The sequence below is a fragment of the Cyclopterus lumpus genome, chromosome 24 (assembly GCF_009769545.1).
Source record: "Cyclopterus lumpus isolate fCycLum1 chromosome 24, fCycLum1.pri, whole genome shotgun sequence".
In the NCBI taxonomy this organism is placed as follows: Eukaryota; Metazoa; Chordata; class Actinopteri; order Perciformes; family Cyclopteridae; genus Cyclopterus; species Cyclopterus lumpus.
Window position 1 is genome coordinate 20,655,335 of NC_046989.1, and position 20,620 is coordinate 20,675,954.

The 20,620-nt window shown below is 41.3% G+C and overlaps 2 protein-coding genes across 6 annotated transcripts; one reads left to right on the forward strand and one right to left on the reverse strand.

Moving 5' to 3' along the window:
* The first annotated feature begins 2,496 nt into the window (after window positions 1–2,496).
* On the forward strand, window positions 2,497–18,418 carry agbl5 (ATP/GTP binding protein-like 5). 5 transcript variants are annotated; one of them, XM_034528088.1, is made up of 17 exons: window positions 2,497–2,603; window positions 3,644–3,931; window positions 4,106–4,277; window positions 4,400–4,566; window positions 4,714–4,891; window positions 5,052–5,230; window positions 6,188–6,713; window positions 6,884–7,053; window positions 7,300–7,435; window positions 12,669–12,886; window positions 13,001–13,203; window positions 13,684–13,857; window positions 16,180–16,316; window positions 16,445–16,497; window positions 16,751–16,944; window positions 17,272–17,405; window positions 17,528–18,418. In XM_034528088.1, the coding sequence occupies exons 2-17, from the start codon at window positions 3,720–3,722 to the stop codon at window positions 17,585–17,587; spliced, it is 2,913 nt and encodes a 970-aa protein (XP_034383979.1). In that variant the 5' UTR covers window positions 2,497–2,603; window positions 3,644–3,719; the 3' UTR covers window positions 17,588–18,418. The 5 variants fall into 5 exon arrangements, with proteins under 5 accessions (XP_034383979.1, XP_034383981.1, XP_034383980.1 ...); XM_034528089.1 differs by having other exon boundaries at window positions 2,521–2,890; XM_034528090.1 differs by lacking the exon at window positions 13,684–13,857.
* An 81-nt stretch (window positions 18,419–18,499) lies between these two features.
* Window positions 18,500–20,551, reverse strand: ost4 (oligosaccharyltransferase complex subunit 4 (non-catalytic)). Its single transcript, XM_034528095.1, has 4 exons — window positions 20,527–20,551; window positions 20,267–20,356; window positions 19,313–19,445; window positions 18,500–18,615 (listed from the first exon to the last, which is right to left on the reverse strand). Exon 3 carries the CDS (start codon window positions 19,442–19,444, stop codon window positions 19,331–19,333), a length of 114 nt encoding a protein of 37 aa, XP_034383986.1. The 5' UTR covers window position 19,445; window positions 20,267–20,356; window positions 20,527–20,551; the 3' UTR covers window positions 18,500–18,615; window positions 19,313–19,330.
* Between the last annotated feature and the right edge of the window lie 69 nt (window positions 20,552–20,620).

The window sequence follows — 20,620 nt, forward strand, 5'->3', positions numbered from 1 at the left end:
CCCAACACAAAAACATAAGATTTGAATATCATCTGATCCTCATCTGCAACGTTTGCATATCATTCACACGCAGCTACATTTTGAAATGAAAACCTCTAGAAATGTTATCTAACAGGCAATTGCACCAACTTTGAGAGCACATCAAAGGGCGTGCTCACAAATAGTGTTCCGTGTCTGAAGCTGGTCCTGGGTCCTTGCCCCTGCTTCCTGCATCCAGCCTGGACCTGGCCTCCTTCCCAATGGCCCTGCCTCCTTCACTGTGCCTCCTGCCTCAAAGGCCTCATTTTGTCTGGCCTCTTTCGGATGCCTCATGCCTGGTGGGCCGGCCTCCTGTCATGGCCCTGCTGATGCGCCCCGCCTCCTCCTCTCTTTCTCAATGTCACAGAGCGATAACCAGGGACCCAAAGCACAACTCACGAAAAAGAGGTCACAAATAAAAGTCCTTTACTGGAGTACCGGCAGGAACAGAACAGGCAGAAACAGGAAAACACAATACATAACGCTGGAGAGCTTGGTTGGAAAAACACAAAACAATCTGGCAGAGGACAAGTGCAGAATGAAAACTACTACTAAGAGAAGGAAGGTGTGGAGCTGAACTGTTACACTTTCTGGTTTTTTCCTGATCCGATGTGAGGTCCTGGGTCAGGGATGTCGTATCTGTACAGATTGTAAAGCCCTCTGAGGAAAATGTGTAATTTGTGATTTTGGGCTATACATATTAAACTGAATTGAATTGAAGGTAATACCATGCCAACACTGTATCAATGAATACACATATTAAGTAATTTTCTTTTTCTACATATAATGAAGCCTTTATTACCAGAAAACTAATTTATTCTGATATAATGAAATACCACACTTGCCAACTGGGATGTAAAGGATGAACAAAATGAATCCAAACTATTTCATCATAAATACTGAATAACTTACTCTGGATCAGATGTGTTGGTGGATGTTAAAACTGCTCTGATCCATCATTTTAGATCGGTATTGACGACCATTTATCATTAGTTTATTTCAGCTCAATGTTTCAGCTCTCGTTGTCATTAGTGTTGCTTTTGGTTGCAACAGTCAGGCTGTTAAAAAGATATACAACTCCACTGAATACCAAGTGCCCAGCACTAAACAACAGACACACAGACAAAGTGTGTCTGTTTCCCCTGTATGTCCGGTAGTAACACGGAAATGTAATGGAGCATAGCTGCTTAAAAGACATTTATTGTTCTCAGGAGAATTTAGAGAGCAAAACAGAACTAAAGGAAGAGGGAATATTGGATAATGTCTGGTGGAGTAAACGTCTGCTAAACGTTTGCCATTTCAACAAAGATGTGTCATTGTAGTGTTTACAGCTTGTTTTGTTTCTACTGCCCCAAGTGGCCAAACAATACATCAGTCATTGCAGGTTTAAGTGAGGTATATAACGCCATAGGGTGTAGAGATATGTTTATTAATTTCTAAGTTAATATCCCTCTTGTAGGATACTATTGTATAAGCAAGCAACTGAAGAACTGAACTAAAGAGGTAATTTCACAACAACTCTGTATTACCTAATGCTCCAGCAAAAGTCCAAGGAAGGAATGTGGTTTTGTCCAATTTAAGTTACTCCAACCAACCAACTTTCATTGTGTGGTTATCGTGTCGGTCCCGTGTGGACAGAAGCGGTAGTGTTTCCGAGCACCAGACTCCTTCTAGAAAACCTCCATCTCCTCGGCCTCTCTTCCCTCCAGCGGGCCAAATAAATACAGCCTGAATCTCCAGTAGCGTTTCTCCAGAGAAACGAGGAGAAGCTCTGCTCATTGCATTAGGAGGAGTTTGCGACTGAAGGTCGAAGACTGCACTGAATCCATGGCATGCTGGTCCCTGCTGGAGGCCCCACTGGAGTCTGAGTTTAAGGAGTTTCTGGTGAACCTGCATGATTTCATCTGATTTGACCAGAACCTGACCCGGTGGCACAAGCATTAAACATAACTATATAGAAATAGATGATCTTCTCACTGATGGTCTTGTAACATATTAATTTGAGACTGTTTCTTAGTATGATACAATTTGGACTCTATTTTGAATCTATGGTATATGATTTTGAGAGAAGTGTTTCCCTCACCATCGAATTGTATGCTTCTTGGTGAAATCCAACGGTACTGACAAGTCCTCTCCCAAACTGGTTTACAGCCTTCTACATCAGAGAATCTAAATGACTCCAAGATGAATGAAAAGTATGCATCAAGCTACAAAATGTGCAACAAAATTGCTCAACATAATGTTTTGAATGTTTGCTCTTTATTTGTTTTCTATAAGATTTGAACATTTTGAATTGCAGGGCCAATAGAGTCATAACAATAATATTTGTCGGATGTATAGATGTAACATTGTGTTTATGAATGTAAGTATGTCTCTTATAATCCTAGAGTGCTGATATCGACTAATTACTATAACCGCTTGTGTTAAACATCGCACTGTGTGTTATATTACTATAACGATCAGCCACAACGTTTCCAGGCAGCGTTCATTTCTACAGAGAAACCTGAACGCAGCATCCAGAGCAATGGCTTGAGGGCTGAGAAGGACGACGAAAACAAAAATGGACATTGAAAGAAAATAGCGTAGTAAGACTGACAATGTATTGTCTCATTGAAAAGCTTTGGCGTAGCTACAATGTATTAGGCATGCAACCACAGAAACGGTGTATTTGTTCATAGATACTGTCGTCTCAAACAACGACTGCTCGTTCGGTAACGTAGCTAAGTTAGCCTCCGTAGCTTAGCTAGCTGTGTGTAACATAGGTGACGTTGTCCACTGAGACTGGCGTAGCAGTAAATATTAACTGACCTTTGCGTGTTTTAGATGGTGTTCAAAGAAAGCATCTTGTTTAGTGACTCTAACGCTTGCGGACGTGAGTTCACTCCCCTTAAGCTACTCTGTGCCATATCTCTTGGTCAGCTGTTGTTGTTTCTGCTCCATTACTGACATCAAACTAGTCATTATGAATAAAGCACTGGACAGAGGGGCAGTCATGTTGTCGTAAATGATTAGCAAACAACCAAGATATCCTTTATATGCGCCGTAGTTACAGTGACTACAGGGTTATTGTTAACAGTGGGTTGTAACTCTAGAAAATATTGTATCGTTTGGCCATGGTTGTATTGTCTTTACTGACCTCAGATTGTCGCTGTTAAGCAAGTTAAACAGTTTGCGTGTTGACCTAGCTAAATGATTCAATTACATCAGACTGAAGTTGCACGATTTGCCCTAGTTTAAAGTATGGGGCCTTTAATTACATACATCTGCAGTTCAATGTTGATCTAAACTGTGAATTCCAGGTACCTTCATCGTTATAAGTAGGTCATCATTTCATATATAGATGTATACGTTCCAACAACATGCAATTTTCCGATATCTAGAACTGGCATCATGGCTACTCCAAATATATGTAAAGGATTCAAGCAGTATCCCTGTTTTACATGCAGTAATGTGCATGCTGTTTGGGCATCACAAAGCAGACTAAATAAATTATGACACCTGTTTTTGGCAATACAAGGCTGCACCATGAAGAATGAGGGGCTGTTTGGGTTTGTTGGATCTGTATACCACTTCTAAATGAGTTGTGTTTAGTCAATTTATTTGCATTTCTCTGATTCCATTACAGGGTGTATGTCAGACCTCTGACTGGCACTTCAAGAAGAACCAGAGGGGAGAAAAGTGAGATTGTAGAGTTCAGAACCATGGATGCTTGCTTTGGTAATATTGTGTTCAGCTCCAAGTTTGACTCAGGGAATCTGGCACGTGTGGAGAAGGTGGAAAAGGGCAGCTCTAGCCCTCCTACCGATGCTCCCAGTGGAAGTGCCCTCTCAGGGTCAAACCTTACCCCTGACTATGAGTTCAATGTGTGGACGCAGCCAGACTGCGGTGGCACAGAACATGAGAATGGAAACAGGTATAAAAGAAGAAAACAACAACTTCTGCTCATGTTGCAATTCCATTATGCTATTCACATTAGAGCACAGCAACATGATTAGTCAATGCCTCTTTCTAGATAAATGTTTACTTGCTGCACACAGCCCATACTATTGGTTACATTACTTTTCGATTCCCAAATCATGCTTTTCAGATCGTGGTTTCACTTCAGTGTACGGGGTGCTGCTTCGGGAAAGATACTGAAGATCAATGTGATGAACATGAACAACCAGAGGAAGCTCTATAGCCAGGGTATGGCTCCTCTTGTACGCACTTCACCTGGCAAGAACCGGTGGGAAAGGATTCGGGAAAGACCCACAGCTGAGGTATGTACACTGTCAGGGAAAGGATCAGGAGCCACTGAGGAAGTTGGCTGTTACTTTGTTTTCTCACATCTATTATTCTCTTTCTCATAATATGTCTCTTCCTTTCTTCTGTCCCGTTGCAGATTGTTGATAACCAGTTCATCCTCTCATTCTCTCACCGGCTGTTGGAGGTACGAGGGGTGACCACCTACTTCTCTTTCTGCTTCCCCTTCTCTTATAGTGAGTGCCAAGAGATGATGCAGCAGTTTGATAAAAGCTACCCTAATGCTGCTCAACTCAGTCCGAGCAGGTACAACACCACACACACACACACACACACACACACACCTATGGCCCAGATGGAGTGTTGTGGGGTGGCACTAGGCCCTTTTTGAAACTGGTAGTACTTTTTTTTTTAATGAATCTTTTCTCCCAACAATCTTGTCCTCTCACTCAGTGCCCCAGACAGTGTGTATTATCATAGGGAGTTGTTGTGCCACTCTCTGGATGGTAATAGGGTCGACCTAATCACTGTGACCAACTGCAACGGGATGCAAGAGGAGAGAGAACCCCGTCTGCCGAAGCTGTTTCCAGACACCAACACGCCAAGATCACACCGCTTCTCCAGCAAAAGGGTATCACTCAATCATACATGAACATATCAGTATTCTCTTTCTTAATGTGGCAACTTTAATGGCTTACAATGACAACACTTAGGGGTGAGGTGGAATCACTGAATAATGTCAGAACAGTGAAGCTGACCCTCGGTCCTTGTGTGTCTGCTTGTGTATGCAGGTGTTTTTTCTCAGCAGTCGAGTGCACCCCGGGGAGACTCCCTCATCCTTTGTGTTTAACGGTTTTCTCAACTTCATCCTAAGAAGTGATGACCCTCGTGCTCATGCGCTTCGGAACATGTTTGTTTTCAAGCTCATTCCCATGCTCAACCCAGATGGAGTCGTTCGTGGGCACTACAGGTAAGAATTGCACATGTAGTGGCATGCACCATCCCTTCTATACCAATGTAAACATTGTTTGGCTCAGTGCTCGGTAATGTTTAAACTGATCCACAGTCGGGGCTCAGTGTAGAGCAGGGTTGTCTTTCAATCAGAGGATCGGCGGTTCAATCCCCGGCTCCACTAGTCCATGTCAATGTGTCCTTGGGCAAAACTCTGAACCCGAAATTGCTCCCGTAGCTCTGTCTATGGTGTGTGTGTTAATTAGTCCTGATGGGCAGGTGGCACATTGCATGGCAGCTCCTGTCATCGGTGTATGAATGGGTGAATGATGACATGTAGTGTTAAAAAGCTTTGAGTGGTCAGAAGACTAGAAAACCATTGGAGAAGTACAGTCCTTTTTACCTTTTTATCTTAATTGCATGGTTTGCATTGATTTTTCACTTATTATTTAGTCGTTTACTAGTTATGAAAGAGTTTTCTCTTTCTATTGTGGATGTGTTTTAAAAAGGGCTTGGGAATGTGATGAATTGTCATGCTGCACTGATCCAACATTGTCACAAAGCTATTTTGCTTTCTCTCATCATATGGCTGATCCTGTAGCAGGGCAGCAGGTAATATATTTCAGAAACTTTTTTTTGTTAAACAAAAAAGAAGCGATACTTTCCCTGTCTGAAGTCTAGGTCATGCACATGCTTACATGTTAAATCCTAAACTTGGTTACCCTTTATACAGGGCCAAGAAGTCAGCTTCTCCCAGAAATCTCGCTGAATAAATCAGGTTTCTTTCTACCTAATAATAGTGAAAACCGTTTTTCCCATACACATGCCATTTTAAAAAGAAAAGAAAACAGGGAAACCCTGTTCAATTTCCAAGCCTTACTACAGTGGAGAAATGTATGGTTGGGCATCTGCTATGTTCTGTCAACAATGTTAACAGGCTTTTCTTAAAGTATACTAATAGCAATATTTTTTCCAGGACTGATTCCAGGGGTGTGAACTTGAACAGACAATACTTAAACCCCAGCCCTGAGCTGCACCCTTCCATCTATGCAGCCAAAACACTTTTGCTCTACCACCACACATACAACCGTCTGCACAATACACATTCCAGTACTCACTATAGCAGCCCCACACACATGCAGACTCCTCCCCTGAGCTTAAAACCTCAGCCTCAATCTCCTCCCTTCACCTCCCTTGAAGTCAGTTTGAACCAACGAAATGCAAAGAATGACACAAATCCTGCGCTGCCAGAAGTCCAGATGTTGATGGAGGAAAACACCTGGGTCCCCACAGAGATGAGGAAGGTGGACCAGAACAGCTCATCAAGCTCCTCTGAGACTGTAGCTGCTGTTACAGTAGAGGTAACGGTACCAGAAGTGGAAGAACATGAATTAATTCCACCACATGAGGGGGGAGTGGCATATTATGTGGATTTACATGGCCATGCCTCTAAGCGGGGGTGCTTCATGTATGGAAATAACCTTCCTGACGAGAGCCAGCAGGTGAATATTATTCAATGTACTCACCCTCCCTTTGTTGTTTTTAGAAAAGTATTTAGTTTTGATTTTGTGTCAATGACATATTTGTTCATCCGCATACGGCAGTCACAGAAGATGGTGTATTTCTTTTTGTTATATACATCTAATCTTCTGTGCACACCTTCTCTCTGCAGGTAGAGAACATGCTGTATCCAAGGCTGATCGCTGTAAACTCTGCCCACTTTGATTTCCTGGGCTGTAACTTCTCAGAGAAAAACATGTATTCACGAGACAAGAGGGATGGCCAGTCTAAAGAAGGCAGCGGGCGGGTGGCCATTCACAAGGCCATAGGGCTGCTTCACAGGTCCGATGTGAATGAGTTCACAAAACGTCAACATTTTATATTCAGTTATCACCTCAAGAAAATCTGTTTTGATCACTTCTTTGGTGATATACAATTAATTTTAAATCAGTTTAATAAAAACGGCTGCTGTAGCAGTTCTTTTTCAGTCATCACCTTGAATGTAAATGACCTTATGTCAACTCAAGTTTGTTTTAGATCTGTAAATGTTATGTTTTTAACATGTTTCTGTTATTGGGTCCCCACCAGCTACACTTTGGAGTGCAACTACAACACAGGAAAAACCATGAACACCATCCCACCTGCTTGCCATGACAACGGACGGGCAACCCCACCTCCAACACCATCATTCCCTCCAAAATACACTCCAGAAATATTTGAACAGGTAGGTAGGTTTCTGAACAAGTATTCCTTTCCATTCAGAGAGGAATTTGAGTCTTTGTTTAAAGTGAAATTTCACACCAAGCATCATTTAAAAAAATGCAAATAATACCTGTATTAATGGGGCCGCAATCTGGCTGCTGTGGCTCAGTGGTAGTGCTAGTCCATGTCGATGTGTCCTTGGGAAAAAAAAAAATTATATATATATATATATATATATATATATATATATATATATATATATATATATATATATATATATATATATATATATATATATATATATATATATATATATATATATATATATATATATATATATATACACACACACACACAGTGGTATGAAAAAGTTTGGGCACCCCTGATCATTTTCAAGATTTTGCTTTATGTATCATTGGTTGTTCGGAACAGCAATATCATTTAAATATATCATATAGCAGACAAACAGTGATATTTAAGAAGTGAAATTAAGTTTATAGGATTTACAGAAAGTGTGCAATAATTACTTAAACAAAAGTAGGCAGGTGCATAAATTTGGGCACCCCAACAGAAGAATGACATCAATATTTAGTAGATCCTCCTTTTGCAGAAATAACAGCCTCTAAACGCTTCCTATAGCTTCTAATGAGGGTCTGGATTCTGGTTGAAGGTATTTTTGACCATTCTTCTTTACAAAACATCTCCAGTTCAGTCCGGTTGGATGGTTTCCGAGCATGGACAGCCCACTTTAAAACAGACCACAGACTTTCAATGATATTCAGGTCTGGGGACTGAGATGTCCATTCCAGAACGTTGTACTAGTTCCTCTGCAGGAATGCTTTGGTAGAATTTGAGCAGTGTTTAGGGTCCTTGTCTTGTTGAAGTATCCAGCCCCGGCACAACTTCAACTTTGCCACTGATTCTTGAACATTGTTCACAAGAATCTGCTCATACTGACTGGAATCCATGCGACCTTCAACTTTAACAAGATTGCCAGTACCTGCACTGGCCACACAGCCCCACAGCATGATGGAACCGCCACCACATGTAACTGTAGGTAGCAAGTGTTTGTCTTGGAAAGCTGTGTTCTTCTTCCGCCATGCATACCGCCCCTTGTTATGTCCAAATAACTCCATTTTGGTTTCATCAGTCCACAGCACCTTATTCCAAAATGAAGCTGGCTTGTCCAAATGTGCTTTAGCATACCTCAAGCGACTCTTTTTGTGGCATGGGCGCAGAAAAGGCTTCTGCCGCATTACTCTCCCATACAGCATCTCCTTGTGCAAAGTGCGCTGAATAGTTGAACGATGCCCAGTGACACCATCTGCAGCAAGATCATGTTGTAGGTCTTTGGAGCCGGTCTGTGGGTTGAGTTGGACTGTTCTTGGCCTGCCACTACGGGCCTTAACTAGAACTGTGCCTGTGGTCTTCCATTTCCTCACTATGTTCCTCACAGTGGAAACTGACAGCTGAAATCTCTGAGCTAGCTTTGTGTCTCCTTCCCCTAAACCATGATGTTGAACAATCTTTGTTTTCAGGTCATTGGACAGTTGTTTTGAGGCTCCCATGTTGCCAGTCTTCAGAGAAGATGCAAAGAGGAGAACAACTTGCAACTGGCCACCTTAAATACCCTTTCTCATGATTGGCTTCACCTGTGTATGTAGGTCAAGGGTCAATGAGCTTACCAAACAAATTTGGTGTTCCAATAATTAGTGCTAAAGGTATTCAAATAAATAAAACAACAAGGGTGCCCACATTTATGCACCTGCCTACTTTTGTTTAAGTAATTATTGGACACTTTCTGTAAATCCTATAAACTTAATTTCACTTCTTAAATATCACTGTGTTTGTCTGCTATATGATATATTTAATTGAAATTGCTGTTCCGAACAACCAATGATACATAAAGGAAAATCTTGAAAATGATCAGGGGTGCCCAAACTTTTTCATACCACTATATATATATATATATATATATATATATATATATATATATATATATATATATATAATTTTTTTAAAAGAATAAACAAGCTCGCCTCCAGCGCTGTATGTATCCAGTTCTCCTTAAATGGGTGAGAGGAGGCTATTAGAGGGCATTAATATTCTTTATATGAATTTCAAAGATAGTCCTTCAACCAGAGGATCAGCGGTTCAATCCCCGGCTCCACTAGGCCATGTCGATGTGTCCTTGGGCAAGACACTTAACCCCAAATTGCTCCCGTAGCTGTCCTACGGTGTGTGAATGTCAGTTAGTCCTGATGGGCAGGTGGCTCCTCCCATCAGTGTATGAATGTGTGTGAATATAAATGTAAATATTACCACCAGCATTGATGTGTTTCATCAAGGTAGTCATATCATTTAGTTTATAGTTTAAAAAAACACATGTAAGTGTGCAGCACATATTTAAGAATTACAGGTTGTTGGTGTACGATAATGAACAACTTTTCAACACAGGAATCCTAAACTATCATCAGCTGATATTTCCATGCTAGTTGCACGTTGATGATGTTTATATTTGATAACTGCCAAACTTACCTACCAATTTGGCACTAATGTATGAGTATTTAATTGAGTTTATTTTGTATAGCCCAGAATCACAAATTACAAATTATCCTCAGGGCTTTACAATCTGTACACATACAACATCCCTGACCTTTGACCTCACATCGGATCAGGAAAAAATCCCCCAAAAACTTTCACAGGGAAAAAAGGGAAAGAAACCTTCAACAGAGCAACAGAGGAGGATCCCTCTCCCCGGATGGACAGAAGCAATAGATGTCATGTGTACAGAATGAACAGAGTTACAGAGTTACAACACATTCAATGAATATGACAGACATTATGAATAATGAGTAGTAGGCATGTACCACGATCCAGATGTCCACAATCCATGAAACAGACAGAGGTAGAGAAGAGGGGCATCAGCAGGTCCATGGAAGGAGGCGGGACTGGCAGACACAGCCACGATCCATGGAAAACTGAGAGGCGAGAAAGTACAAAGACTCTGGGGAAGAAGTAGAGTTAGTAATGTGCAATGAAGAGATATTCATTTGTCCAGAAGGAGAGAGAGAAGAGGAAATAAAAGCTCAGTGTATCCTAATATGTCCCCCAGCAGCCTATAGGCCTATAGCAGCATATCTAGGGGCTGGACCAGGGCAAACCTGATTCAGCCCTAACTATAAATAGGAAAGTTTTAAGTCTACTCTTAAATCTGGTGACTGTCTGCCTCCCGGACTGACAGTGGAAGCTAGATCCATAGACTTAAGACTTTCCTCTTTAATATTGTTTATAGTTAAGGCTGAATCAGGTTTGCCCTGGTCCAGCCCCTTGATATGCTGCTATAGGCTTATAGCAGTGGTTCTCAAACTTTTTCTGTCGCGCCCCACTTGAAAAATGTTCGTGCCCCAACAAAATTGTAACAAAATGGTCCATGCTGAATTTTTATTGAAATAACAACTTTTTGTGACTCCTCCATCAGTGCTTTTTCAAATAATAGAATAAAGAAAATTGCATTCACTTTTAATTAAACCAGATTGCTCCATCAGACAAAAACAAATACAAAGTGCAATCACTTTGTTAGAACAATGCAAATAAAGAACTAATATTTGGCTGCAATTAACATGTTTGGCACTGGATATATTTTCAAGATAATAACAATAAGTGAAATAAGTAAAAACTAAACAAAACAAGTTCAAATATTTGTTGTAAATATCTTGTCTGCCAGTTGAGGAAGGTGCTTGTCTGCCTTGAAGTTGAAGATTTAATTTATTCAGCTTTCCAAATATGTCACTCAGAAATTATTCATCAGCAAACTTGCCTGCAAATTAATAATTATAATTTAATAATTTAATATATTATTAAATACATTTGACTCCAAAAAGTATATTATAGGTAAAATAAATGATAAACTGAGTCCACCTCATCTTTGAATAATAACATGTGTATGGATAATATGTGTACAATTTAAATTGTATTGTATGTCCTGTATGACATTTGTCATGCATATGACAGATTTCTTCTCTGAGCTCAAAGACTCGCGACAACACTTTTCCTCGGGAGAGCCACGAGCTTCTCTGTGAAGCAGCTGAAGGCTCCGCTCCCGTCTCCTCACAGAGTGGAAAACAGTCGTGCTTTCAGGGGTCTTGTTTTTATGAAAATGACCACGCTGATGGCATCGGTCAAAACCTCGTGTAGTTCACGGCTCATCTGTCTGGCTGCTAGCGCCTCTCTGAATGACAGTGTGCAAAGTGATTTGCCTGCATGAGTTATTCACAAGGTTTTTTCTGAAAGAACTCCAGTGGCTTATTTACGTGAGGGGGGGTGTAATGTCGCCATGTGTATTTTTACTGTCCGCTGCCAGAGTTTTCAGACACACAACACACTCATCTGCATCGCCTGCGGTTGATTTTCTTTTCCCTCCTGCCAAATGTCTCTTCATTGTGCTAAGCTACTAAGCTACACGTGAGTCGCAAAGGATCTTGGACCTCGCACGCGTAACCTGTTAACGCCGTAACCGTAACATAAACATTTACACGTACTTTTAATATGTGAAGTTCTCCGCACTGCCCCCCGCGCCCCACCTGTAATACCTCAGCGTCCCACCTGAGCGCCCCAGTTTGAGTACCACTGGCTTCTAGGCTTCTGGGGGATGTTTTAGGATACACTGAGCACCTATCTCCTCTTCTCTCTCCTTATAGATTAATTTACATATCTCCATTGCACCTTATTAACTGTGCTTCCTCCCCGGAGTCGTTGTGATTTCACGTCTCATAGGGTCCATTGGACCTGGTCCTGGCTGTGTCTGATGCCTCCTGCCTGGTGGGCCGGCCTCCTGCTATGGCCCTGCTGACCCTCTCAACCCACCCCCTACCCCCTCTACCTCCTTCTGTTTCATGGATTGTGGAGGTCTGGATCGTGGTCCATGCCTACTACGAATTATTCATACATTGTCATATTCATTGAATTTGTTTATTTAACACTTATGTAACTGTTCATTCTGTACACATGACATCTATTGCTTCTGTCCATCCGGGGAGAGGGATCCTCCTCTGTTGCTCTCCTGAAGGTTTCTTCCCTTTTTTCCCTGTGAAAGGTTTTTTTCTATTATTTGGGAGTTTTTCCTGATTCGATGTGAGGTCCTGGGACAGGGATGTCCGATGTGTACAGATTGTAAAGCCCTCTGAGGCAAATTAATAATTTGTGATATTGGGCTACATAAAATAAACTGAATTGAATTGAATGTTGTGCATCAGGTGGGGCGTGCTGTGGCTATCTCTGCCTTGGATATGGCGGAGTGTAATCCCTGGCCACGGCTGGTGCTGTCTGAGCACAGCTGCCTGATGAACCTCCGAGCTTGGATCCTCAAGCATGTCCGCAACACCAAAGGCCTGAACACACACATCCACGCTCATCCTCTACCAAGAACACACCACAATGGCAGCAAGGCGTCACCGCCAAAGAGCTTCAACAAGTGAGTTTACACACATCTCTTTATCAAACCCCAAAAGACCACACTCATTTTAGTTAGTGTAGTTTGTAACATTTGGGTCATGGGTTTCTGTGTTTGTCATAATCTTCCGTCCAGCTGTTTGCCTGGCTCAGCGTCGGAGAACACACTCAGTCGCATTCGCTGCAACAGCCACAGTAGCAGCAGCCAGACACCCTCCCCAAAGATGCACAGCTCCCCAAGCTTTACATTTGGCTGCCCCCCATCCCGAACTCACACGCAGCACAACGGCACACACACCAGCGGACGTGGAGTCAACAAGACACTTGGGCCAGTCAGGGGTAAGATCATCTCGCCACCATCTGCTGGTGTTGCTGGTTAGCATGTTCTCTCACCTCTTCCTGTGTGTACCTTTTTGCTTTTCTCTTTTCTGCTCTAAATATCACACATTCTGTCATCTGGTTTTCTGTGGTCTGGAACATCAGTATGACCCTTGCATGACCTTACCATGACCTCACATGCTGCTGCTGTCATTGTATGCTTTTTCTCACCTTTTTGAAGATTAGTTATAGCCCACATGAGCCCTATTTTAGGGTAGAACAAATCTTTAAACATACTGACATGTTCCTATTAGAGACAAACTTATTTTGTTTACATCATATAGATTGATTTACATCTCATCAACTGACTAACGATGAGCATCTGCACATCTTGTTTGTCTCAGGACATGGCTCATGTGAAGGGCTTTTAATGTGTGCGTGTTCACCCAATCCCCGCTAGTCTCTGAGCAGGTGCATATGTGTATGTCTCCCTCTCTGTAGACCCTAAGCCTCAGGAGAGGAGACGCCCACCCCACCACCGCTCCATTCTACGGTCTCCCAGCAACAGCCACACCCCCTCCCGCCCCCCACTCTCACCCCCTTCCTCCTCCTCTTCATCTTCCTCTGTGTGCGCAGCAGGCTACTGTCCCCTCCCGGCCTCCGTCAGTATGACAGGTCTGTACTCCCGCCAGTCCCCAAGCCTCTCCACCTTGCTCCCCTCCCTGCAGGCTCTGCCCCATCCCAGGCTGCTCTCCAAACTGAGCCCCCTGCTCCTTCAGGGCCTAATACCACCCCCCAACACTCCATCTGGGCCCACCCAGGACTCAATCTAGTGTGTGTGTGTGTGTGTGTGTGTGTGTGTGTGTGTGTGTGTGTGTGTGTGTGTGTGTGTGTGTGTGTGTGTGTGTGTGTGTGTGTGTGTGTGTGTGTGTGTGTGAAAACCTTTGGGTAGATATTTGTACACATTATTGGAAATATTATACTAACATTACCATAAGTCTCTTTTCCCGTCTGTATACTAGTAATACACTACTGAGAATACCACATTACTGTGCTGATTGGGAAATAGCCAGGGCTGTCAATTGTTCTTCTCCCACTGTTACTGTTTTAATGGGAGCTGTTCATGATCAGCTACATTATGAATGGTATAATTTTACTTTTACCATGTTGCACTTATATTATTGAATTATTCGTTGTTTTTATTGTTGTTTTTTAAGAAATATGATTTGCAGAATTAGACTGAACTGTGGATGTGTGTACAATCTATTTAAGAATCTTACCTTATTTCTTTTTTCAATGTATTTGTATTTCGCTCTGTAATGTTTATATGTGAAACAGTGCGAGTTACAGGCTGATCACAACGTCCACTTATAGTCCTTTTAGTAGGACGGAGCCTTCTGTATAAATTTACTGAAAATCACATTTGAAAGGAGTGTGGTTTAGTTTTTCCAGTGAGTTGGTTCTTAGTTCTGAAACTTGTACCACTCCAGTGTCAGTCCAATGTTGGTGTTGACATGATGTTCACAGTGTAGCCCACTGCCAGAAACCTCATCACAGGGTTTCTTTGAGAGGGGAAAAAGGTTGCTTTATGGACTTGATTGCTGAAGCAATATCATATAAAAATACGATGGTTGAGTGTTCCAGTAGTTTGACTACGTCACGGTCCTGTTTAGAATATTTCAAATATGATTCCATTATTGATTGGATTCTTTAATTTTATTACATGTTTCACCAAACTGGTGAAAAAAATCATGATTATTATTTATTCAAGCACATTTGTGTGTTTTCTATCGTAACGTGAACCCTTATTCAACAGGCTGTCGATAGTCTAAGTTAATATATGTTGTGGTTAGCAGAGATGAGAAAATATGTTGTCTTGGTCTATATGTAAGCATCATAGATCAATTGTGGAATTTTAGTGTTTCGTCTGATTTTGTGTGCTGTAATCCAAGTACTTGATGATGGTCTGTGTTTTAACACCAGCCATTTAAGATGCACTGAATATGCAGAGGTAGAGCTTGTGAGACCTGGAGAGGTTTTCTGACCAGCAGATGAACCAGATCATCAGCTTCTGGAATATCTGGACTTGACCCACAGTAGCTTTCATCTGTTCCAGTGCTGTGTAATGCTGAAGTTATGGTGTGCCTTGATCTGTGTTGGTTGTAAGCTGTAGATTGTGGAGGCTCTGCTCTGCTCATTTCTTTTTTACTAGAATAAGTTAAGCGGTTAAAGATAATGGATGGTTGGAATAATGGATCAAACTAAAACTGATGCCAGTCAGTCTCTTGCAGCCCTGTCCTCTCATACATGGATAGGAACAAATGTTTATGTTACTTGAGTGGAACTTCTGCACCTTTTGAGGGTTGCTTTCACTAAGACGATGATTTCCATGTAGCCTCTGCCCATTGCATTCAATCGATGCCCTAAAAATTGTAGAGAATGTCAATTTCTGTAGTTTTATTCTGCTTTATCAGTGTGAACTCTAATGTCCCGTTTCCTAGTCTTCAGTCCTAGTATATGTAACTTCATGAAGAATGACAAAATACACTTGAGGTTGAAACACACTTCATGCAGTCACATTCTCACCAGGTCTTTCTGCTCCTTATGAGAAATGTGCCATTATTCAATGTGGTGCTAACCTTCTATACCAGACTACGATTGGTAGTTAAGTGTTTGTCTGTGTAATAGAATACCACCTTCTTGAATGTGCTGCTGTCTTTAACCGCCTCTCTGTTTAACCATTGGAATAAAAACTATCCCTTAGTGAAGCAACTTTTGTGTGTGTGTCCTCTACTGTCTGTTATCTTTGTGTGTAAGCTGTGTTTTTAAGCTACCATTATATAATTTAGTTGGTCATGTCGTAGATACAACCGGCATGTTATATTTGTTGTTTTTATGATTTTATTTAAATTTTTAACATGGTGTTCATCTGTTACCCATTGTTTCTCCTTTGCTCTCTCTGTTCCTTGTATTCATGTCCCTCCGTCTGGGTATCAGGCCTCAGCTGCCCAGACTTTCAGGCTGGAGGACCCAGTTCAGCGGGTTGGTCCAGAATGCCTTTGCCCATGCGGCGTGTGGGGAAAGGGTGCCGGACTCTCACAGTCACTCATCACCCCGCAGAGGCACGCACAGAGGTTAGCTGACCTTGCTGGCTCTTATCAGCATGGTGTACAACATTTCTTGTAATGTTTTTTTTTTTTTACTATTCGTCAACATAAATTTGGTGTATGAAGTCTCACTGTGATGTCTTCAACTGTCACAGACCGCTAAAGATGTGGGGCCTGAACATACCTTTTCCTCCATCAAATTTAGCAAGTGAGTCCAATCTTGTCTGTATCTTGGGGGTTTTCTAAATCTCACAGGGAACATCTTCAAGCCAAATAAGCCAAAAGTGGGTTGTAATTCACAAATGGAAGAAAATCCATATGAAAAACAGTACACACTAATTAAGAGGTTATGATTTAAAAAGTTACACATCTGCATTGTCACCACAAAACGGTGTATGTTGTCCCAGCTCTGATTTATAATTGAGTGGTGAACCCTATTGACCTTTCTGTTGCCCGTCCAGGTATGAGCTGCAACCTCACATGAGCCGCATCCCCATCCGGAGGGCAGGGTCGACTGAAACCCCACTTCCACATGGCAGTAAAACATCCCCTACCAGCATTAACCCAGTCTCATCTGGAGAAAAGGAGGAGACAGCCACCATGAAGGTCTGGAATCTGCTTAGACCTGGCCTCCATCGACACTTGTCACTGTCAGGTATTGATACTTACACATGTTGCTGTACTCCGTTTGGCCCAGAGTTACCTGCCTGCACAGTGTTTAATCCCTGTTCCCGGGCGTTCCTCCTGTGTGGAGTTTACACGTTTTTTTCCGTGGCAGTGTGGGTTCCCTCCAGGAAAAGGGACAGTGGATGACTTAATATTCAAAACCAACTGGCTGTGACATTTCATGCAATTTCTCAACTTCTGCCCCATCATTACAGAAGATATTGTCCTTTGTTCCATACGTATCAAGTGCTACATGACACTGCATTTCGAGTTCCTGCACATATTCAGTTAACATCACATGTATTTCACTCTACAGGTGTATCTGGGAAAGAGGGTGCCATGCAGCTGGCCTCTAAAGCACTAATGAAGACAAGTCCAGACAAGACTCTCCACTACAGAGGAAATACTATTATAGAAACCGCACATGAGAAGGATGAAACAGTACAACAGGTGAAAACAGATACACACTACTTGTCAATTAGAATTAGCGTACATTCAGACAGAAAGGAATACTGAAAATGAATGAATTAAATGACTGAACTGTGACCAGCTGTATGATGTTGTCTTGGAAGGTTGAGGAAACTCCACCGAAGCCTCTGCCTGAGACTGTGACCCTGTGTGGAGAAGCCTAGCAACTGCACAGAAGAGGAGGCACTTGTGTGTGGGTGTGTCTACATTTGCTTGTGAGCCTAAATTACAATATTCTGACCAAAACCATTTAAACTAAGAAACAGAAAGTAATCAAAGTAGCATTACTTGAGGCATCATAATATGCAATACAGCAAGTTCAACATCATTTATTCAGATTTCCAGAGCATGCATGATGTTTTCACCCAGGCTGTTCAACATAATCTGACCATGGAGCTGTTCAGTATAACCACTGAACATCTTAACTGGAGCAGCTGAAGGTTTAGTGCCTTGCTCAAAAGAAACCACAACTTTGGTTGAGGAAAGGAGAGTAGAAACCTTCCCCATCCAAGTTTTCCAGATGATCAAGAATCCATACACTTGAAATATTCTGTAACTTTTCAGTCATTTTAGTCCTTGCCTTATGTTCCCTCCCCCCAAAAGATGTTAATTGCACTCTGACCAACACTGTAATGCACTGGTAAGTATTTTTTTATTATTTTTTTTTAGTCAGCCACTTGTACAAATACATTAAAGGGTTAATTTTTATTCAGACTTTTAAGCACGGAAGCAGCTTTATAACCTCCGTTTTTCAGTTGTGAAACAAATGTGAGTGTAGTGTGTATTTAATGTTATTCCAGAAGGTTGTGCTGTTTTGCATAATATGACTAAAGGTTTGCACATTTTCATTGTTTGTTCATCCACATTTTGTATCGTACATAAATATTTTGTGTAATGGTTAGTTGTATTTTTCATTTAATAATCATATCTTTAACCAAATTACTTTAATTATATTGTGACTGACAGTGTACAAATAAATGTATTTGAAAAACCTACCCATTTTTTATTTGCAAGAGTATACCTCAATGTGAGTATCTGGTGTGCATGCATAACTTAAAGAATAAATTAAACATTAATGCAAATGGCATCACACATTTTTATTAGAAAATAACGCTACAACCGTCGAAAGAAATCCATCTTTTGGGACTGGAAGTGGGGAATGTTTCCTTGGTGGCATCGAGTCCTCTCTCACCTGTGGGGAGAAAAAGACTTTATGCAGGTTCACAGGTGTTAAACCTTGGAAGGAATAGTCTCTTTGAAACTGAATGTGCTTCCACCGTCAAACGAGACTTAAGTCACGAACAAGCATTTACGCTTCCTCTACATATTTACTGATGCTAATTAATCAAGTGGCAACTCGTAAGCCATGTACTGAGTTGGAAAGACTCAGCTACATCCCTATTCTATTCAAATATTTTATTTGTATAGCCCAATATCACAAAATACAGATTTGTCTCAGGACTTTAAAATCTATACAGCATACGACATCCTCGGTCTTTGGACCCTCACATCGGAGATGTCCCTCTTAACTACTTAACAGCAGCGTATATAATAAAATTACCACGATGATAAAAGCAGCATTAGAAATGTGACCGATAATAGTAGCAGCAGCGGGTGTCAGACGGTGCCACGGTCCAGGTGTAACCACAATCTTTGAAACATGCAAGGGACCATGATGACCTTTCATTCTGTGTTATACCAACAACACACTACGCTGCTGATTTCACTCATTAGTACACAATTAATTTGACCACATATTGAACAAATTCAACAATGTAGCATTGAGCTGAGCACTTTGACTTTGTTTTAGGTCACAGTGGAACATAATTGACTGGCAACAGAACGACATAGCACAGTGCTGAACCATCTTAGATCTGAACTGCACTCACCTCTGTCATTGGAGGACTCTACTCTTGCTTCTTGGGGTTATTCACAGCTACATAGTGATACAACACAACCAGCAAGAACAACGACACGCCAAGCATGTTGGCAAATATGGCCAGCTGCACGTCCGTCACCATTCTGTGAAGCAGAAAGACACTTCAGTGGAAGAAAACAGATTCAGTCTTTAAAAAATATGTTAGGAAAAGCAGCTACGGAATATAGCAGTGTTTAGCAAACTTCAGTCAATTTACTATTACGTCATGTTTACTTCACATTATCTGTCAGTTTCCCAAAGCAAAACCCCCGTTTTTGAATCTCTGAATGAGTTGAATAACCTTCCAGACACGTTACATCCATTTAAATTAAAGTTTTACACATGACTATTATACATTATGTTGACTTCAAATTCTGCAAGTATTTTATCACGTTCTAATGCATTGGATAAGGTCATATATGGCTGCATTAAACATTAAACTAAACAAGAATACATCTTTAGAAAATGTTTAGCAGTGAGATTAACGTTATATACGATTCTATGTACAGTTAAGGTAACGTTAAAGCATCCAACACCACTAGCATAATCGTGTATAGTTGAACAAATAATCACGTCTCTAATAGCTAACGTTATACGCTTAACCTCGCTACACCTTGCATGTGGAGACAACGTCGACAGTCCTTGTACCCTGTACATAAATAGTTTGTATGCGAATCCCAAAACATCACCTGCTTTGTGACATTCATCAAGGATTACATCGTTGTAAACAAATCTGCCAAATCGTGGTCATTTTGGACCATCAATCTGAGTTACTGTAACCTAGCTAGCTAGGTAGCTAGCTAGCTAGGTTACAGTGTACTGGCTGAACTAACGTAAACCAATAAAGGAACGCTACGTATGAAGATTCAAGCAAATGACACAATGAAACCTATTGCAATGCAATGTAACTATTGTTATTACTTACATTATGCCTTAGGTTGTGGTTTTTACTCTTGGTTCGAGAAATACTTCAGCTGGTCAGCATCAAACAAGCAAATCTATCCCTTTCTTCCGGCTGGAGGGGAAAGACACGTCACGTTTAAGAGCATAGCAGTAGACGGCGGAGTCTCTGTGACTAATTAGCGTTAACACAAATACATATTACGCTACGTCAGATCAACAACCAATGCCCCTATTCGTTTTCTCAAGTGACACCTTGAATAATTAAATCATGTCATTTTTTACCATTAGACATCTGTCATACTGTTTATTTTATTTAGTTGTTCTTGTAAACATCCAGGCCAGAGGTGGCGGTATGATCTCCAGTTAGCTAGCTAGA